The sequence below is a fragment of the Micropterus dolomieu genome, linkage group LG04, assembly GCF_021292245.1.
Source record: "Micropterus dolomieu isolate WLL.071019.BEF.003 ecotype Adirondacks linkage group LG04, ASM2129224v1, whole genome shotgun sequence".
NCBI lineage: Eukaryota > Metazoa > Chordata > Actinopteri > Centrarchiformes > Centrarchidae > Micropterus > Micropterus dolomieu.
The window spans coordinates 29,313,968-29,332,203 of record NC_060153.1 but is presented as its reverse complement, the minus strand read 5'-3'; the positions used below and the strand labels follow the sequence as shown (position 1 = coordinate 29,332,203).

The following is an 18,236-nucleotide window of genomic DNA, read 5'->3' as shown; positions in this document are numbered from 1 at the left end:
GTGTCACAGTCTGTGTGTCACAGTCTGTGTGTCACAGTCTGTCTGTTACAGTCTGTCTGTTACAGTCTGTCTGTCACAGTCTGTGTGTCACAGTCTGTGTGTCACAGTCTGTGTGTCACAGTCTGTGTGTCACAGTCTGTGTGTCACAGTCTGTCTGTTACAGTCTGTCTGTTACAGTCTGTCTGTCACAGTCTGTGTGTCACAGTCTGTGTGTCACAGTCTGTGTGTCACAGTCTGTGTGTCACAGTCTGTGTGTCACAGTCTGTCTGTTACAGTCTGTCTGTTACAGTCTGTCTGTCACAGTCTGTGTGTCACAGTCTGTGTGTCACAGTCTGTGTGTCACAGTCTGTGTGTCACAGTCTGTGTGTCACAGTCTGTCTGTTACAGTCTGTCTGTTACAGTCTGTCTGTCACAGTCTGTGTGTCACAGTCTGTGTGTCACAGTCTGTGTGTCACAGTCTGTGTGTCACAGTCTGTGTGTCACAGTCTGTCTGTTACAGTCTGTCTGTTACAGTCTGTCTGTCACAGTCTGTGTGTCACAGTCTGTGTGTCACAGTCTGTGTGTCACAGTCTGTGTGTCACAGTCTGTGTGTCACAGTCTGTCTGTTACAGTCTGTCTGTTACAGTCTGTCTGTCACAGTCTGTGTGTCACAGTCTGTGTGTCACAGTCTGTGTGTCACAGTCTGTGTGTCACAGTCTGTGTGTCACAGTCTGTCTGTTACAGTCTGTCTGTTACAGTCTGTCTGTCACAGTCTGTGTGTCACAGTCTGTCTGTCACAGTCTGTGTGTCACAGTCTGTGTGTCACAGTCTGTCTTTTACAGTCTGTGTGTCACAGTCTGTCTGTCTGTCACAGTCTGTCTGTTACAGTCTGTGCGTCACAGTCTGTCTGTTACAGTCTGTGCGTCACAGTCTGTGCGTCACAGTCTGTCTGTTACAGTCTGTGCGTCACAGTCTGTCTGTTACAGTCTGTGCGTCACAGTCTGTCTGTTACAGTCTGTGCGTCACAGTCTGTCTGTTACAGTCTGTCTGTTACAGTCTGTCTGTTACAGTCTGTCTGTTACAGTCTGTGTGTCACAGTCTGTCTGTTACAGTCTGTGTGTCACAGTCTGTCTGTCACAGTCTGTGTGTCACAGTCTGTCTGTCACAGTCTGTCTGTTACAGTCTGTCTGTTACAGTCTGTCTGTTACAGTCTGTGTGTCACAGTCTGTGTGTCACAGTCTGTCTGTTACAGTCTGTCTGTTACAGTCTGTGTGTCACAGTCTGTGTGTCACAGTCTGTCTGTTACAGTCTGTCTGTTACAGTCTGTGTGTCACAGTCTGTGTGTTACAGTCTGTCTGTCACAGTCTGTCTGTCACAGTCTGTGTGTCACAGTCTGTCTTTTACAGTCTGTGTGTCACAGTCTGTCTGTCACAGTCTGTCTGTCACAGTCTGTCTGTCACAGTCTGTCTGTCACAGTCTGTCTGTTACAGTCTGTCTGTCACAGTCTGTCTTTTACAGTCTGTCTGTCACAGTCTGTCTTTTACAGTCTGTCTGTCACAGTCTGTCTGTTACAGTCTGTGTGTCACAGTCTGTCTGTTACAGTCTGTCTGTCACAGTCTGTGTGTCACAGTCTGTCTGTTACAGTCTGTCTGTTACAGTCTGTCTGTCACTGTCTGTGTGTCACAGTCTGTCTGTCACAGTCTGTCTGTCACAGTCTGTCTGTCACAGTCTGTGTGTTACAGTCTGTCTGTCACAGTCTGTCTGTCACAGTCTGTCTGTCACAGTCTGTGTGTTACAGTCTGTCTGTTACAATCTGTGTGTCACAGTCTGTGTGTTACAATCTGTGTGTCACAGTCTGTGTGTTACAATCTGTGTGTCACAGTCTGTCTGTTACAGTCTGTCTGTTACAGTCTGTGTGTCACAGTCTGTCTGTTACAGTCTGTGTGTCACAGTCTGTCTGTTACAGTCTGTCTGTTACAGTCTGTGTGTCACAGTCTGTCTGTTACAGTCTGTCTGTTACAATCTGTGTGTCACAGTCTGTCTGTTACAGTCTAAATTACACTGGCATATACAGGACAGAGGAAAAGACTGGGAGAAAGAAGAGAGCGAATGATGCTCATAGAGACAAAGGAAAGAGGAGAGACCAAAAGACAGTAAAAGAGAGATGTAAGCAAGATGGAAATTTGTATGGACAGCGAGGAAATGAATGAGTCGCATGACTGCATTGGTGTTGGTGTTTGTAACCTTGAGTTGTCACATTAATTAAACGTACTTGAATTTATTAAGCCGAGACAGATACAAAGAATTAGAGGAGGGGGGGAAGATAGAGAGACCCTATCATGGTGTGCCGGAAAACACTGGCAGGGAGAGGTCACTAAATCCTGCCTGCTTCACGTCTTTCCTCACATCCAAGAGAGAAAGATGAGGACAAAACTCTGAACTACAGACTGACAACAGAGGAGAGGAGAGGAGAAAATATTGGGAAAAGTAATTAAAATACCAAAAAAGACATAGCCTGGGTCTAACAAGACCAAATACTTGTGTGCAGCTGTCTCAGGATGCATGCAGGAACACATTACAAATGAATAGTGCAATACTGTCATTTGAGTTTTGGAGAAGTGAGTGTGTTCTCTAATTAAAAACTACCCAAAGGGGCTATCTCCTGCTACGAAACAAGTCATTCTCCTCACCCACTCTCATATCCATCAATTCTCTGTAACCCCCCCTTCTGTCTGGCCTGGTAGGAGGTTTCAACGAACTCAGAGAGAAAGAGCTGATTCGGGAATAGGCTAGGAAGTGAGGACAGACAGAGGGGTAATGAGCTTAGCCACGGTATAATCATGCTGTTTTTGAGGTGATGGGTGAAACAACGACACGCAAAAGACGGTTACATCCGTGACACGATGCACAGGTGCTGAAGCACTTGTGCTAGGTGTATCAACAACTCTGAGCTATTGTTGTGTGATTAAAGTGATTTAATTCCTCTTCAACATTTTGTTTTCATGTTGTGCATGTAATTAGTATGAGCAAATTTACATACTGTGTGCATGCATGTGCATCTGTGTGTGTGCATTCATATGAATCTGTACAGACTGATCCAGTTTGTAGGCAAAAATAAATAAGCCATCATTACTGCGGTGGCATCTCACTTGTAAACTTGAACAATGATGCTATAATTTATGTAAAGAATGAAGATTTGAAGCTGTGTGTACAACTTTTGTCAAGAAACACGTCCAGTAGCTCTTGTACAACGTGCTGCATGCTGAAATATAGTCATGAAAATGCCATTGAAACTATGGTTATATGTTAGCATCTAAAAAACTTTAACTTTGCAACAAAATTTAGTACAGTGTATAACTAATAGATTAGTTACTGCTATTAATAGTTAGTTTGTTGATTTATAATCACACGCAAGGAACTTCAAAGTTCTTTTAAAATTTGTATCGGCTACGGTTCAAAGTGAGACTATGCAATTTTTGTTGACCAGCCCTCACTAGTCGTGATTACAGGACATCGGCGCACTAAAACATACATACAAGAGTCAGCAAACTATTAATGCCAGCTACTGCACATAGCAATACCTATCAAAGGTTTCCTAATATTAGCTAACATTAGACTCCAAGGCTACTGGTCATACTGCACTGTATCATCATCTTTTTTACATGTTAATATGTTCCAGGGCTTAAAGCAAGAACATTTTCTGTGCCTGAAATGTGTACGGGGGCTTAGATTAGGGGCGTGACGATACACTTAGCTCACCAGACACATGGAAACACGATACTGGGTTCACAAGAACAAGACGAGAAGATAATTATACTTTGTTCAGAAGAAATCTTCAATGTGGAAATATATGATGGGGGGGCAGAAAAACAAAAACTGATGTCTGTTTATCTGTTTTTCCGTTTTGAAAAAACGACTTGGTTTTGAAACGGAATAATGAAAGAACGAACCATACATGGATTCTTCAAGTACTGCCTGTAATCAGAATTGACGCCACTTATCTGTGAAGCCGTAGTCCACCGATTTATTGCATTCTGACAAAAATGGCCTTGTTACGCTGGCAGGTCCATACGATCAATAAAATATTTAATCCAAAAAGCATTATTATTTCAATAAATACACACGGACTGCTGTTGCGTTGTTTTATATCAGCCTAACTTCAGTTAGCGTGCCTACACGTTGACCTTTGATAGACACCTCAGTTGACCCAATAGAAACTTCCCCTGTTTACAGACTTCAACAGCCAATGAGTGTCCACATAGTCGGGAAGTGCCAGTCCCTTTTCTTTCTTTCGTGTATACACCGAACCACCAATTGTGCTGCGGACTGGTGCTTCACACACACATATCACGTACAGTTAAAAAAAAAAATATGCAAGAATACTTTCCACAGACATATTGTCGAATATAAAACGCCCCACGCCGGAATTCCGGCACAGCGCCGGAGAACTTTAAGCCCTCCGTTTCTCCGATCCTAAATGAAAGCGGATCTAATCTAAAACCACTTACTGGCTAGCGTTAAATAATATATTTATACTGTAGAGAATAATGACGTCACTTCGGACAAACTGTACCCCACTTTCCCTTAAACTCCAGTCATGTTCTGAAATCTACAGAAGAACCCAATGTACAGTATTTTTCTATTTCATTCATTTGCAACTCCCGCTAAAACCACGTTACTGATAACCATGTATATCAGATGTACTCTGAATGGAATAATAGATATATCAGCATTATATATCGGCCAATGGCAGCCCTGCTCTCTTAATATCAGGATCAGCATTGGCCCTTGAAAAACCCATATCGATCACCCACTAGTACCACCGCAGTAATGGTGGTGTCACTGGAGAATTTGACGCCTAAATCAGGCGGTGGATAAGCCTTTACGTAGAGCGTGTGTTTTGCGTTTCTTTGTGCATGCACAGTATGTGTGTGTGACACTCACTCCACTGGGGGGTTGATGTCCTCGGCTTTTGTCTCAAAGAAGCGCAGCACCTCCTCACTCTGAGAAATCTGAGGGGGGAGTCGCACCAGCGCCTGAAGAGAGAGACAGAGCGAGAAAGGGAGGTTACTGAGACGACAGCCTACATCTGAAATCATGTTCTTTACTTGTTTAGTACATTAAAGCTGCAATGATCAACAGTTTTATATTAATAATGGATCAAATGACTGTGTGTAATTTTAAACGGGCCACTCAAACAGACAAACCAACAAGGAATTATCACTCCATAGATACCGTTTACCTTTACAGAGCTCTTTCAGCTTCTTTAGATATTTTTGCCCTGCAACTCTTAACTACCTCACTTGTAGATGCAGCAGACAGTTGCCCTGATAAACCCACTGTTACTGCTAACTGCCTAGCACCAAAAAGCAGACCAAGTTAAAGGCAGAATGAGTAGGATTTGTCGGCTGCGGTTTGTAAACACAACATTCAAAGTTGGCCCCGGCTCAATGACAGCAGAAGCTCACGCCCACAGACAGCGGTTGCCAGGACACAACCCAATGTACCACCTACACGTACCTACATAAGGCAGTGACTCAAGAGCAGTGTACCGGACTACCTGCGGGAACATTTTTGATTTTTGATTATAGTGTCAAACATGGCAGAACAGAGCCCCGAGGGAGAGGCAGAGCAAGGAACAGAGGTTAATGCCCAGAAAAGTCCCGAATACAGCAAAATACAAAAGTTTGTTTGTTCTGTTTTGGTGGAGACTAAATACTTCATTCAATACTGAATACTGGATTTGCAATTATCAAGTAGCCAGAAACATGACAACAAAATAATCCACTAATGCAGCTTTAAAAAGATTTTAATGTTTAGGTTTTAAACTTGGATTTTGGAGGAAATGTTTAACAACCTGTGTTGGGGAGGATACTTTGGAAATGTAATAGGTTACCGATTTCAAGTTAGCCTATTTGAAACAAACTTGTAGAATAACTATTTCAATTAATTTATCAAAGTAATGTAGCTTATTAAATTTAATTACTTTTTGATTACTTTTCAAATTTCTAGAGAGGCAATTTAACTGGCAGACTGTGGCTGGAAATGGCAAAGTAAGACACATGAAAAACATGCAATGAAACAAAACGAATATTATTTAACATATAGCCTAGCTAGCGGAAAAATTTGATTAATAGACACTTAAGTCACTGAATTGACCCTGCCAAAACGGAATTGTGCTACTATTTAACAGTTTATTTACTTAAAACAAAATATTACTGTTCAAAATTTTAAATTATTAAATAATATCAAATAAATTTTACAATTTGATCAATGATTTAATCATTCATCTCCGACAGACGGCTTATGCGCTTTTATTTTGTAGGCAGCAACGTAACGAAAACAACAACAGGGTGCAGGATGAGAGAAGTGTGGCAGAAGTTAGCAGACTGAGAGCGATGGACTTCACATAACAGGATTTATTACTTGGATTAATTTTTATGAAAAGCTGTTTTGATTCTTATGATCGGTGGACCCTTACAGACTAAAGGAATATAAATAATCAAGGAACGGACACATTCTGACTTAACGAGCGCTTCAAAAGGTAATGGGAGTCGGAACTTCTTTTTTTCTTTCCATCTCTTGTACCATTCCGGTTAAATCTATAACAATTAGACTTTGGGGCTTGTTGTTTCCGTTAAATGAACTGAACGATTGAATTGTGGAGAATCTGACATATTGATCATAATATTAAACATTAATATTTGTATTAACGATCTAAGCAGCTTAGAAGCAGCTAAAGCTAAAGGCGACCCCGCGGGGTTTAAGAGATTTTATACATCAGAAGAACTTCTAAAAAAACCAGACCAGGAGTTTAATGGAGACCTGCGTTTATTTGTCAAAATGTTATTGTTAATGCTATTTGGGACTTGGCTAATAATAAAAGTTTTACAGTATTTACAGAAATTTTTCAGATGTTACCCCCAATCTAGTCATGAACATTTTCATATTTACACTATATCTGCATTCACCATCCACTCACATTTATACACTGAGCCTAAGTGCTCAAACAGAAACTAACATTCACACACATTCATGCCCTGGCAATTCGGGGTTCAGTTTCTTGCCCAAAGACACTTTGACATGCGACCTGGAGGAGCCAGGGATTGAACCGGCGTCCTTCCGATTAATGGAACCCGCTCTACTTCCTGAGCCACAGCCGCCTGTAATGGAACTGTAATGGATTACAGTTACATTTATTTTGGAATTTAATTACATAACTAAATTACATGTAACTAGTTACTCCCCAAGACTGATTACAACTGAGGTCTGTGTGATTCACCTCAATATAATTAAGGTGAACAACACAGACGTTTGGCCACCAAAAGGAAATTAACAATGCTTCCTACACTGTTAACTCTCTGTAAGTTCATTGACAAAGCCATGCTACAGTCAAAGAGAGGATCATTTGTCCGACTAACCATCTATATTTAATGATCTGGTCAGCTCCCACCAAAGGAATAGCTCATGTACAGAACCAGGGTGCTGGACCGTAAAGATACGCAACAACATATGTAGCGTGTAGGCTTTTCATTTAAATCGGCACAGCCCGAGCTACCTTCATATTTCATTCATTGGATCTATATTATTGAAATGGCCTTGTGGTTGTGACGGAAGAGGTCATATCTCGCTGTGCACCTACCGCTGGCTGGACTCCTGCAATCTTTACAGAGCAGATCCTTCGAGAAGACTGTATAATTACTCTTCCTCTCTGTTGTGTGCCTCATAAACAGGAGGTAGGAAGTAAACAGCGTGGCACACTCCAGTACTGGGCAAAGAAAACAGGCTTGCTATAGCAACTGGAAACATTAGAGTGCTTCAGGATATTTTGGTAATGAGGAAGCCTTTGCCTGCGCTGAGGTAAAGATCAGGTTAATGTCAGATGTGTGTGATTGCTTTTGGTTTTTAAACTTCTTAAGGTCCTAATTACTGAGCTGATACTGTGGCTAACCTTTCTTAATGCAGGCCAACAATGCTGCTCCCTAACTGTGCATATAGAGACAAACATAAGAGCCCAGATGTGATTTAATACACGCTCTCCCTACTGCTTGTGTGGTTTTGTTCCAAAATGCAAGGAAGTGGGGAGGGCATGAGGAAAGGATCTGAATCTGGCATAAATAAATAAAAACTAATAAGAGAGAGAACAGGAAGTGATAAGGCCAGCCTTCCTTTGACTAGAGAAAGACGAAAGGCCGCCGCTTTCAAGGATTCTTTTTTCTTCGGGTAACGGGACGCTAATTTGGAGGAGAACTTTTTTCAAATGAGGGGATAGGGTAGTTAGTGAGTGGGACTTTTTGGAAATAACAGAAGAGCTCAAAGTCTGTTTCATGCAATGACTGAGAATTTTGATGCACAACTAGGTCACTCCGCTTTTCTGACTGTGGCACCCCTGGAAATAAACAACCCTTCTTCAAATGCAGTAGGAAAAGACCTACATTTCCCCACCACTGTGAGTCCTTCATAGTCTCAGACAACTGAATTTTCGGAGCAGATTACTGACTCTTCAAATGTCTCAGAATAGTGTTTATATATATATATATATAGATAGAGAGAGAGAGAGAGAGAGAGAGAGAGAGCGAGCTGTACACTGCAAGGACTTTTCACGTCCCATGTTTCAAGCATGTGAAAGGACGATATGGGCCGTGACATTTGACCCCTCACAGGCTGGGGGACATTCCCCAGAGTCAAATGGGAAACTAAAGGTTGTTGACAGTAAAGCCTCTTTACCCTGCAGTAGTCATCGATGAAACGCAACCGCTTCATGGCCACGTCTCGCACATGACTCCTCCGGAACAGGATTTTGCCTGAAGGGGAGGAAAAGGAGAAAGAAGAAAAATCAATATGCAGGAGGAGGGAAAGGAAAGCAGAGGAATTGTGTGATGATAGATGGAAAGGAAGAGGAGACAACAGACAGAGAAGAGGAGTAAATATTTGACACGTTTACAGTCCTACCGAAAAATACAATAAGTTTATACTGATTTTGCAGCACTGACTGCTTTGTGTAATACACGGGCCGACCAGGAGATGTCCGTAATGTACACTGGTGATTCATCATGGCCAAAGCAATCTAAGTCCCACACTCAAGGCCCCAGATGTTCCCCTATGGATTCCATGACCTCTGTCTGTGACATGACTTTCTAAATAAAAACTAGGATACATACATACATCGTGCATTTTAGGCCCTCCTCTCATCCCACCCAGGGGGAACATAAAAGTCACACTACCAACCCCCTACAATCAAAATATATGCACTGCATCCTGTTTAAAGTGTAAAGCGATGAGTGTTTCTTACACAATCAGCTCATTTGGAGGTACTATTTAAGCAGTCCTAATGCTACATGACCAAGAATAAACATAGTGATCATTTTACATATTCACCGGGCTACTGATCAATGAATAAATACAAAATAAGTTTCCAAGAAAATCATTTTAAACCACCATCAGGGCTTTCTGACAAGTAGTGTGCCTTATATGACTGAAACCTGATGATTTCAAGTAAATATGCTATCAGCTATTAGGTATGAGTGGGTTAGCATTACAGGTTCTCATGTGGTACACTGCGCGCCTATAAAAGAAGACACAAAATGGAGGTGAGACAAGGCAGAATTTTACTATTGTTGTCGGAGTGCTGTAGTTTTATTGGGAAGACTGACAACAAGAACCAAAGGGAAGTTTTAAAATCTCTATTCATTATTTGGTCTAACAGCTTGTTTTGTCTGACCAACAGCCCAAAACCCAAGAATTTCAGTTTAGAAATGTAGAAGAAAACCATCAAATGTTGTGAAATTCTTTCTTCATTCAATTTTTATTTACTTACTGATTATTAAAACTGCTCATGTCGTTTCAGCTCTATCTAAATAACTGATGACTGAGTTTTGTTACGGATACTAAAACAATATTTTTTAATACCTATATTTTCTTTAGTTTCTTTACACTTCTCAAATGTTAGATGCTGCCTGACCAGGGTCTGAAATTAAACTTTGACGTGCTGTTTAGCGTGTGCCTCGTGCAGACTACACAACTTTCAGCGTTGGCGATGGCCGTGCTGTTCACACTACACAACTTGCCGTCTTGTGACGGGAGTCTTGAAGTCGTTGTGGCGTTCACACTACGTGACTGATCGTGTCAGGAGGTCACACACTACGCGAGCTGACAAGGTCAACCGACGCTGGTCTCCACACCACGTTTTGAGTGCGTCGTTGAGCTGTTCATAAATAACAACTGCCGACCACTGATCAACCACTGATATACTCCTGACCACAGCCTGGCGGTCGTCGGCTAAAAATCGTGTAGTGTGAACATGGCTTAAGTTGTTAAAGTACGTGTACTAAGGCTCTCTCTGGCTGTACTCATCTCATTAAAGGCAAAAAGCCCAAAAATATCTTTAAAGAGGTGGTATTCTGTTTTTTGGCTTTTTCCCTCTCCTTTTTTGTGCATGTAACAGGTTTGCAAAGTGAAAAAGCCCAAAGTCCAGCCCAAAGGGAGTTCCCATCTCCCACAGAAAACTCTGCTCTGAACTGCCTGAAAACAGCTCATTTGTAGTCCAGCCGCTTCCCTTTCATCCCTGTGTTGTCACAAATGCGCCTCACATAACGCTCGCCAAGAGGCTACTCCGACACACCCTCAAAAACGATAGTGGAAAAACAGTGAGCTGCAGCACACAGCTCTCCTCTCCCTTCCAAACACTAGCTACCCTCCAGGCAGTCAAGGGATAGAAAGTTGTTACTGTGATGTAGAGACAGAGCTCAGTTACAACTTTATACTTTTGTTACAGATTAATAACTCACCACTCTGAAACTCTTGCTCCAGTCCATGTTGCCGAGCTGGTCGGCAGCATGTACAGCTGAACCCGAGCTGTTTACAGTGTTCTCGCTGACCCGCCCTTCTCTGCTTCTGATTGGCTAGTAGTCCTTAACTAGGAACTGCGCATGTGTAACTCCCAACAAAGATCATGTAGACAAAGATGTATCACTCCATGGCTAAAACGAAGCGTTCAACACAGGATGAAAAGAGGAGCTGCAGCAATGTGCAGCATGAGAAAAACTATGGTGTTTTTTGAAAATGAAACCATGTAAACCTGTTCTGGTACAACCCCTAAATAGAATTTTGAACCTGAAAATGAGCAGAATACCACCTCTTTAAATGTTGCCTAAATACAAGAAGCCCTAGAAAGGTTGTTGGCTAAATAAAATTGGCCAATGTTTTTCATTTAAATCCGGAACCATCTGATTGAAGTAAACAGGACTAAGAGTTAGAACTGGTGTTCCATGCCAGCTTTTGGTGCTTGGCAGTTTTCAATACTGTGCCGGGGCTATTTACACATTTTGGTCGGTCGGTACCAAAACAAGTATTGAGTGTTTTGAGATTTCTAACGTGTGTATGGCAAAATCTTTAGTTAATAGTCCAACTTTATCTGAATTACTGTTCCGCAGTTGACTGAATTCACACAGCGAGGGTAGAAGAGTTTATCCTGAAACAAACATCCTCAAAGAAACGCAGACAGTCGATAATGTTTGCATCTGGTGCCACTGGCTTCATAGACAAGTGGTAGGAGGATGTTTGGTGGGTTTCCAAATTGAGTGTGTGTGTGAGCATGAGAGAGAAAGACTAAAAAGAGGGGGAGGGCTTGAGGGGTGATAGAGCGCATTTACAGTATATGCTGTGAGCGTTTGTTGGCCACAAGGCTGTAAACAGTGTTTACCAAAATAAACTGCACTGTACAGACAAGGGGCATTTCACTACCTACGCACTAATTAATCTACAGAAATCTGCAATGACAAACCTGTGTACACACACACACACACACACACACACACACACACACACACACGAGACATCAGAGTGATTATCAGAATCACTGTCAGCCCTTCTGCCCCTGACAGTGATCTCCCACAAACACCATTATTGATCACCGCCACACTGTACTGTAGGTCGCCGTGAGCCTGAATGTCAGGCGATGACTTAAGGCAGGAGAGATGAGCCTGGGTGGCATGACTCCAGGCAATACTAGGACACACACACACATATACACACACACTGTATATCTCAGTTAGTTACACAAAATTCAAATTGATCCAAAAAATCACTCAGACATACAGGCATGCAAACCAGCTGAGATTTAAAATCACCGATAGTGCCCTGTCAGGAGTAAAACACATCTATACAGATACACACAGATACACACAGACACACACATGCAGCGCAGGCAGGCATCAGTAACCAGCTCATATTGACGCTGGGCTAGTGCAAGCCATACATTATTAATTTGGAACCTGTTCAGATAACTGGAGCTCTGGAGCAGGCTATTACCTGGGAGAAAGGGGATGATCCTCTTCTTTGGGTCTTTCTGCCCTCCCTCAATTGGGAACTTGTCAAGAATCTGCATCTGTGGGAAGAAAAGCATTTTCATTTTATATTTTTTGATGGAAAGTACGCTTATCTGCTTTCTTTTCCGAGAGCGCGATAAGAAGATCAATATCAATCTCATGTCTTTGGTAAAGTGCTGGAGTCAGGAGGCAATTAGCTTAGCTTGGCATAAGCACAGCTAGCCTAGCTCTTTCCAAAGTTCACACGCCAACCAGCACCTTCCCAGCTTACCAATTAACCGAAAAAACACGTTTGTTGAACCAGTACACAAAGGAAAACGTCAAAATTACAAATTGTACAAGTCATCTAACTCTCAGACACCCTGCAGCATCAACAACTAGCTTAGCCTCAGTGACTGCATGCTGGGAATCACATTTCTTTTCAATTTGCTGTTACTGGCCACATCCTATTACACAGTTAGCTTTGTGCAAACACATCCCAGACCAGTCTATCCACTGTGTGATTATTGACTGTAATGTACATTTAATTTCAAACTGTAACCGCATACTTCCTTACACTGCTCGTTAGTGTAAGTAATGTGTCACTGCCCAAAACCGCTTTGGACAGAGCTAGGCTAGCTATTGTCCCCTGCTTCTGTTTTTTGTGCTAAGCTAGGCTAACCACATCCTGACACAAGCTGCATACTAAATACAAATGACATGAAATTATTTTTTATTTTTAGTAAGAAAGCAATATGCTTACTAATTATTTCATTTGATGTGTGACTTATTTCAGTTGGTTTATTATTATTACTGTATAAGGATACTTTTCTATTACTGTAGAAAATTAGACATCCTTTACTTTTTATTTTGACTAGGAAATATCAGGTAAGACCTTTTTCCTTCAAACTGGAAGTGCAGCATTTTGGGGAGGACGCCCTTCTTATGCACTTAATCCTAAACCCACATCAGCGTATCGCACATATACTAAAAATCAAAGCCTGTCAACAATTCTGTGGCCCCAAAGGCGCGGCGCAGCGGTGGCTTGGAGAGCTGCAGGGTTCACGGGAGTCAAACGAGCTCCGATTTATTCATACAGCACGGCGACACGCACATGGTGAGAAGAGAAATGCTGACACTGGAGCTGAACGTGCAGGCAGAAAAAAGAAATAAAAAAGGAGGAACCGAGAGAAAGTTAGACGAGAAAGACGGAGAGAGAAAGAGAGATGCAGCAGAGGTTAGGGGGTGTAGAGGAGTGTGTCAGCCCTATTGTGTTTACCCAGTTTCACCCTTCAAATAAATCATTGAAAAGAGGGATTAGAGAGAAAGTAAAAGAAAAGCAGAGGAGAGATGCAGAGGGCTAGCAGACATACTGTACAGCACTGCAGCAAACAGTTTCATACAGTAATCAGAGATGGAGAGGAGGTGAAGAAGGATGTGTGTATACATGCACACCAGAAACCCAGAAAGGAATATAATTAAAAGGAAGGGAAGAGACATCACTTGTGTCTGTATCTGATGGCTGAGGGCTGAAAAAAGACCCTGGGGAACTAAGAGAGCAAACAGCCTGGTGGGGCTTCAAGACAGCTAGTATGGAGACATCTAGACACACACATTCAAATCTCCAATGCCCCCTCCTGACACGTCCGTCCCCAGATCCAGTTCCCTCTGCCCATCTATCAATCTGCATCCACCTCTTGTTTTTAACCACTTGACTGGAGAGCTAGAGAACACCAGAAAAGAGACAATGCTACACAGGTCACGATCCAGATTCTCCCAGCCCCCACCCTCCCCCAAACTCCTAGTCCTCCTAGGTGCCTGGGACAATTACAACAGGGGTCGGGCTCGAACTGGCCCACTTGGATCAAGGTCAGATCATTATTCAAAATGGTCTGCAGCTGGTTCAAGCTCGCCCTGACACACACACACACACGCTTTCCTTTCACTCGCATCCCGCCAGGAAATCACAGAGAGAGAAGATGGTGAGAGCAGGTGGGACGGTGGGATCAGGTGACAGAGCCTAAGACACCACTGCTCTTTTAAGTGCACGCACGCACACCGCACACTGTACGGGGAACACTCAGCGCGTGTGTCTTCCTTAGCTTGGAATATGACAAACACACACTCATTAGTCCAGGTGGTACTGTTCACAGGATGTCAAAAGAGAAAGAAAATAAATAAATAAATAAATAAATAAATAAATAAATAAACACTCATGCCAAACCATTGCTCCACTTCCCAGACTTCACTTCACTGTCTCCTTGGTAACCAGCACAGAGAGAGCGTGAAGAAGAGTTGTGAGGGGACGTGATTGGATGATGCTGCGCAGCTCTGGACCACTGGTGTAAATGTTGGGAGTCAGGTAAAAAAAAAAAAAAAAAATAGCCGAGTCGATGAGGTTCTTTTATCTCTTGTCAGAGTGAGCACAGATTACTATGACGTAATGTGTCCAGTTCATACCTTAGCTTTTCTGCCCAACTCGTACGCATTACACCTTCAGGGAGATCAGGATTCGGTTGCTGCTTTTTGCTTTTAACACTTAATTCAAGCTGATTCCAATGCTGGGCCACATTTCTCCAGATAAGAGCTTAAAACATAAAAAGGAAATGTAATTTACAAGAGTCACATAATATTTTTACATGAATAAAAGGAAGAGAACTCACTCTCTTTGTACGCATAACTGATCCCACAATGTTCCTGATTTGGACGATGGAAAGAGAACTGATCCAAAATGCAGTGCACCTGTATGGACACGAACAGGGAGAAAGCACCAACATGTGCATCTCCACCACCAATCACAGTCGAAAATAACAGCAAGTATGTCAATTTTCTCTGCCCATCACAGTTGAGGCTCTCCGTCTCGCCTCCAAAAACCATGATTATGACGCACCACGTAATCAGGGCTGATAGCGAGGCCTCTAAATTCCATTCAGGTATTGATCGCATTGACAAAAACACACGGCAGTAAATGGGAACATTTCCGGCCAGGTAAGGTCTAAATCTGGCTGGTTCCAAATGATATTCAGTCTGATAGGGTCTCGTTTAATAAGAACTAAGTGGACCAGGGAAGACCTTTTGTCTTTGGTGGGGCTAAAACAAGTAATTATTATAAAAAAGTAATCTGTTGAGTATTTTTTCTTCAGAGTAATCAATGAATTTTTATATTTAGTTATAACAATTTCTCGCAGCCCAAGGAGATATCTTAGATTGCTTCCTTTTTCAACCAACAATCTTTCCAAAGGTATTCAATTTTCACTGATCTTTATTCTTTATTATACCAGAGAAGGTTAAGCGAATGCTTAGGCTTAAAAAAACAACTGATCGATCGCCAAACCTTTCAGCACTTGTTCTAGGTCAAATGCGAACCTGCTAGTAGACCAAGCCAGCAAGACAGCTTGAACATTTTGTACAGTAGCTTCTCAACTAATTAACACAACATCCACTTCAAGAACAACACTCTCTTGAAACTGCAGTATACAGTATAATCCTAGTTTCAGTTACAGAAACTTGAAAGATGTAGAGGCAGAGGAACAACGAGCAGCAGCTCCGTCTTCATATCATGCACATGTGCTAAGAATAGAGTCTCCATATAAGGAACTGTGCGAGTCAGTTGGCATAAACTTGGGGGATGCCATACTGTTATTGTGCAGTGGATTGATGCCTCACTTCCAGTTGGAGGTCATGTGACTGTAAGGGTTCACCCCAGGCTTTGCAGTAGTGGAACAGAATGGAATGGAAATAAACACACACACATTGTAAAAACTCATGACCGGCACGGGAAGGCACAGCCATGTGATCTTCGCGCCATTTCCAGAGTAACGTGGTGGCAGCGAGCAAGGCCACAGACTCGGCATGCTTGTTCTCACTGGTGTCAGGGCATGACATGATAAGGTCATTGCTCTTGCTGCTCCACTTGTGTCTGCAAGCAAGCATACAGTTAACGGGACAGGCAACACATATCCTGTCTCCACGATGTAAACATGTTGTCTCCTCTCACTTTTACTCCCGGGATCCATCAATGTCCTCCTTGCCTCCCTTGACCCTGTTTTCTTCTTGTGGAACACGAACTCAGAAACCAAAATTATCCACAACTCTTTGACAGACAAGGATGACCAACTTTTACTTTCTTTATCTTTCTTAGTACCGCTCAAATCCTAAAGACATAAGGCCAGAAACAAACGGAGCACACGAATCAAGTCTCAACGTGCATTAGTATCCAGTTTCAGAGAGACAGATGTCTGAGATGGGTTGGAGGGGGTGGGGTGGGGTGCTTTCTGTTCCAGCCACAACCACTCACAGTTGTGTCTCTAAATATAAACTGGCACCCTGGCACCAGATCTGGACAAATCACTGCCCTGCACTGGCACATTATATTTGGATGGAACATGATATCCTGGTATCACTGCATGCTTCTATGCAGAGAATGCATGAGTAGGAGTGGCATAGAGGTTGGATGTGTCTCAAGCTCTGTTCCTGGAGATGTCAACAGTGTGGGGTGTTATGCACCATGTGGCCTTTTAGGCTCCCATCCCCTCAATTTCAAAAAGGCAACAGGTGCAGGTGTCTGTCCACAGTCGCTCATTCAGCACCCAACACTCTCAGGCTCTGGGCATGGGCTTTAACTGGGACATACCCTTAATGGAATGGGATCCCCTTTTTCTCCTGAGGCTGAACTGGAATTTCAGCTTATCTTAAAACCTGGTGGAATCTGTAGCCATATGAGTGATCTGAATCGTATCGTGCTTCCATTGTTGTAGCGACGGAGCACGGGGTTGTTTAAATACTTTTTGAGCTGCAACAAACAATCTTCATTATATATCTGTTTATTATTAGTTTTTTTCATTTAACTGACTAATTGTTTAGTCTATCAAATGTCTGAAAACAAATGTCTATCAAAAAAGACATTTTAAAATTTCTTGTCAACAAACCCTATGAAATATATCAGAGAACTTTGATAAATTACTAATACAATAAAACACTTGTCAAAATTGTGGTATATTTTTTTTCTGGTTGGCAGACTAATTGATCATTTAACCACACTATTTATAATCACCAATTTTCTATTGTACCTCCAACTTTAGATTAAGGATAAAAAATAGCAGAGGGAGCTCCTGATGAATGATTTCAGTCAAACAGAGTAATTTAATTTCATCCAAGCGCTGAAACAAATTAAAGACTCATGAGCCAGTTTGCCAATTGTGTCAACACTGGACTGGAGCAAAACACTGCCTGCTAGAGAAGAACTTTGGCAGGGAAATGCAGAGTTTTCAAACCACTGGAACAATCCATACGTCGCTCTCTCCAGTTCAGCAGAGGTAGTGGTTAGCGGTCGACTGGGTTTTTCAATGGCCGTTGGTCGATATTTAGACAGCAGAAAAGTCATGTATAATTCCATTTTTCCAAGCAGAGATCTTAGCCAGTAACCTGTTTTAGATGGAATTTTTATTAATGAATAACAGAAAAATAGATATGGGTTATGCTGTAGATTTCAGAACATGAATGGTGTGGGCTACAGTCTGTCAGAACGTCTTTCATCTGCAATATTCCCTACAGTATAACACTATACATTTCACACTACCCATTAATGGTTTTTCGATTAGATCTGCTTTGATTTAGGATGATTTATCGGCCTTGTGAGTGCAGGTATCGGTCGATGCTGATAACTAGTAGTGGTGTTGAAGTTCAAACAAATGGATGTTTTACTCTCACACACACACAGTCATTAAAAATACATTAATCAAAGAGATAAAACAGGACAAGCTGCGAGAAAACCTTGAAAAGAGAACCTGTCCAGTGGGCAAACAAGGGAAGAAGAGAGTGAAAAACTAACAGGTGCTTTTCACCACATATATTGGAATTTACGGCGCATTGGGGCCAAGATGGAAATTTATATTTAGTTCATAAGTTGCAGTTTTGAAGGAATGAGAAACAAGAACAGGGCCAAGCCTGTGC

The 18,236-nt window shown here is 42.1% G+C and overlaps 1 protein-coding gene across 2 annotated transcripts in view; it reads right to left on the bottom strand.

Moving 5' to 3' along the window:
• Positions 1-18,236, bottom strand: part of sh3pxd2aa (SH3 and PX domains 2Aa) — a 117,593-nt gene that overhangs the window by 77,601 nt on the left and 21,756 nt on the right. For both annotated transcript variants that reach the window (XM_046046772.1, XM_046046773.1), the window contains exons 3-5: positions 12,289-12,364; positions 8,707-8,783; positions 4,924-5,015 (exon numbers count right to left, since the gene is read on the bottom strand). In XM_046046772.1, the coding sequence (XP_045902728.1) occupies positions 4,924-5,015; positions 8,707-8,783; positions 12,289-12,364 (245 nt within the window). The remainder of the gene's footprint in view (positions 1-4,923; positions 5,016-8,706; positions 8,784-12,288; positions 12,365-18,236) is intronic.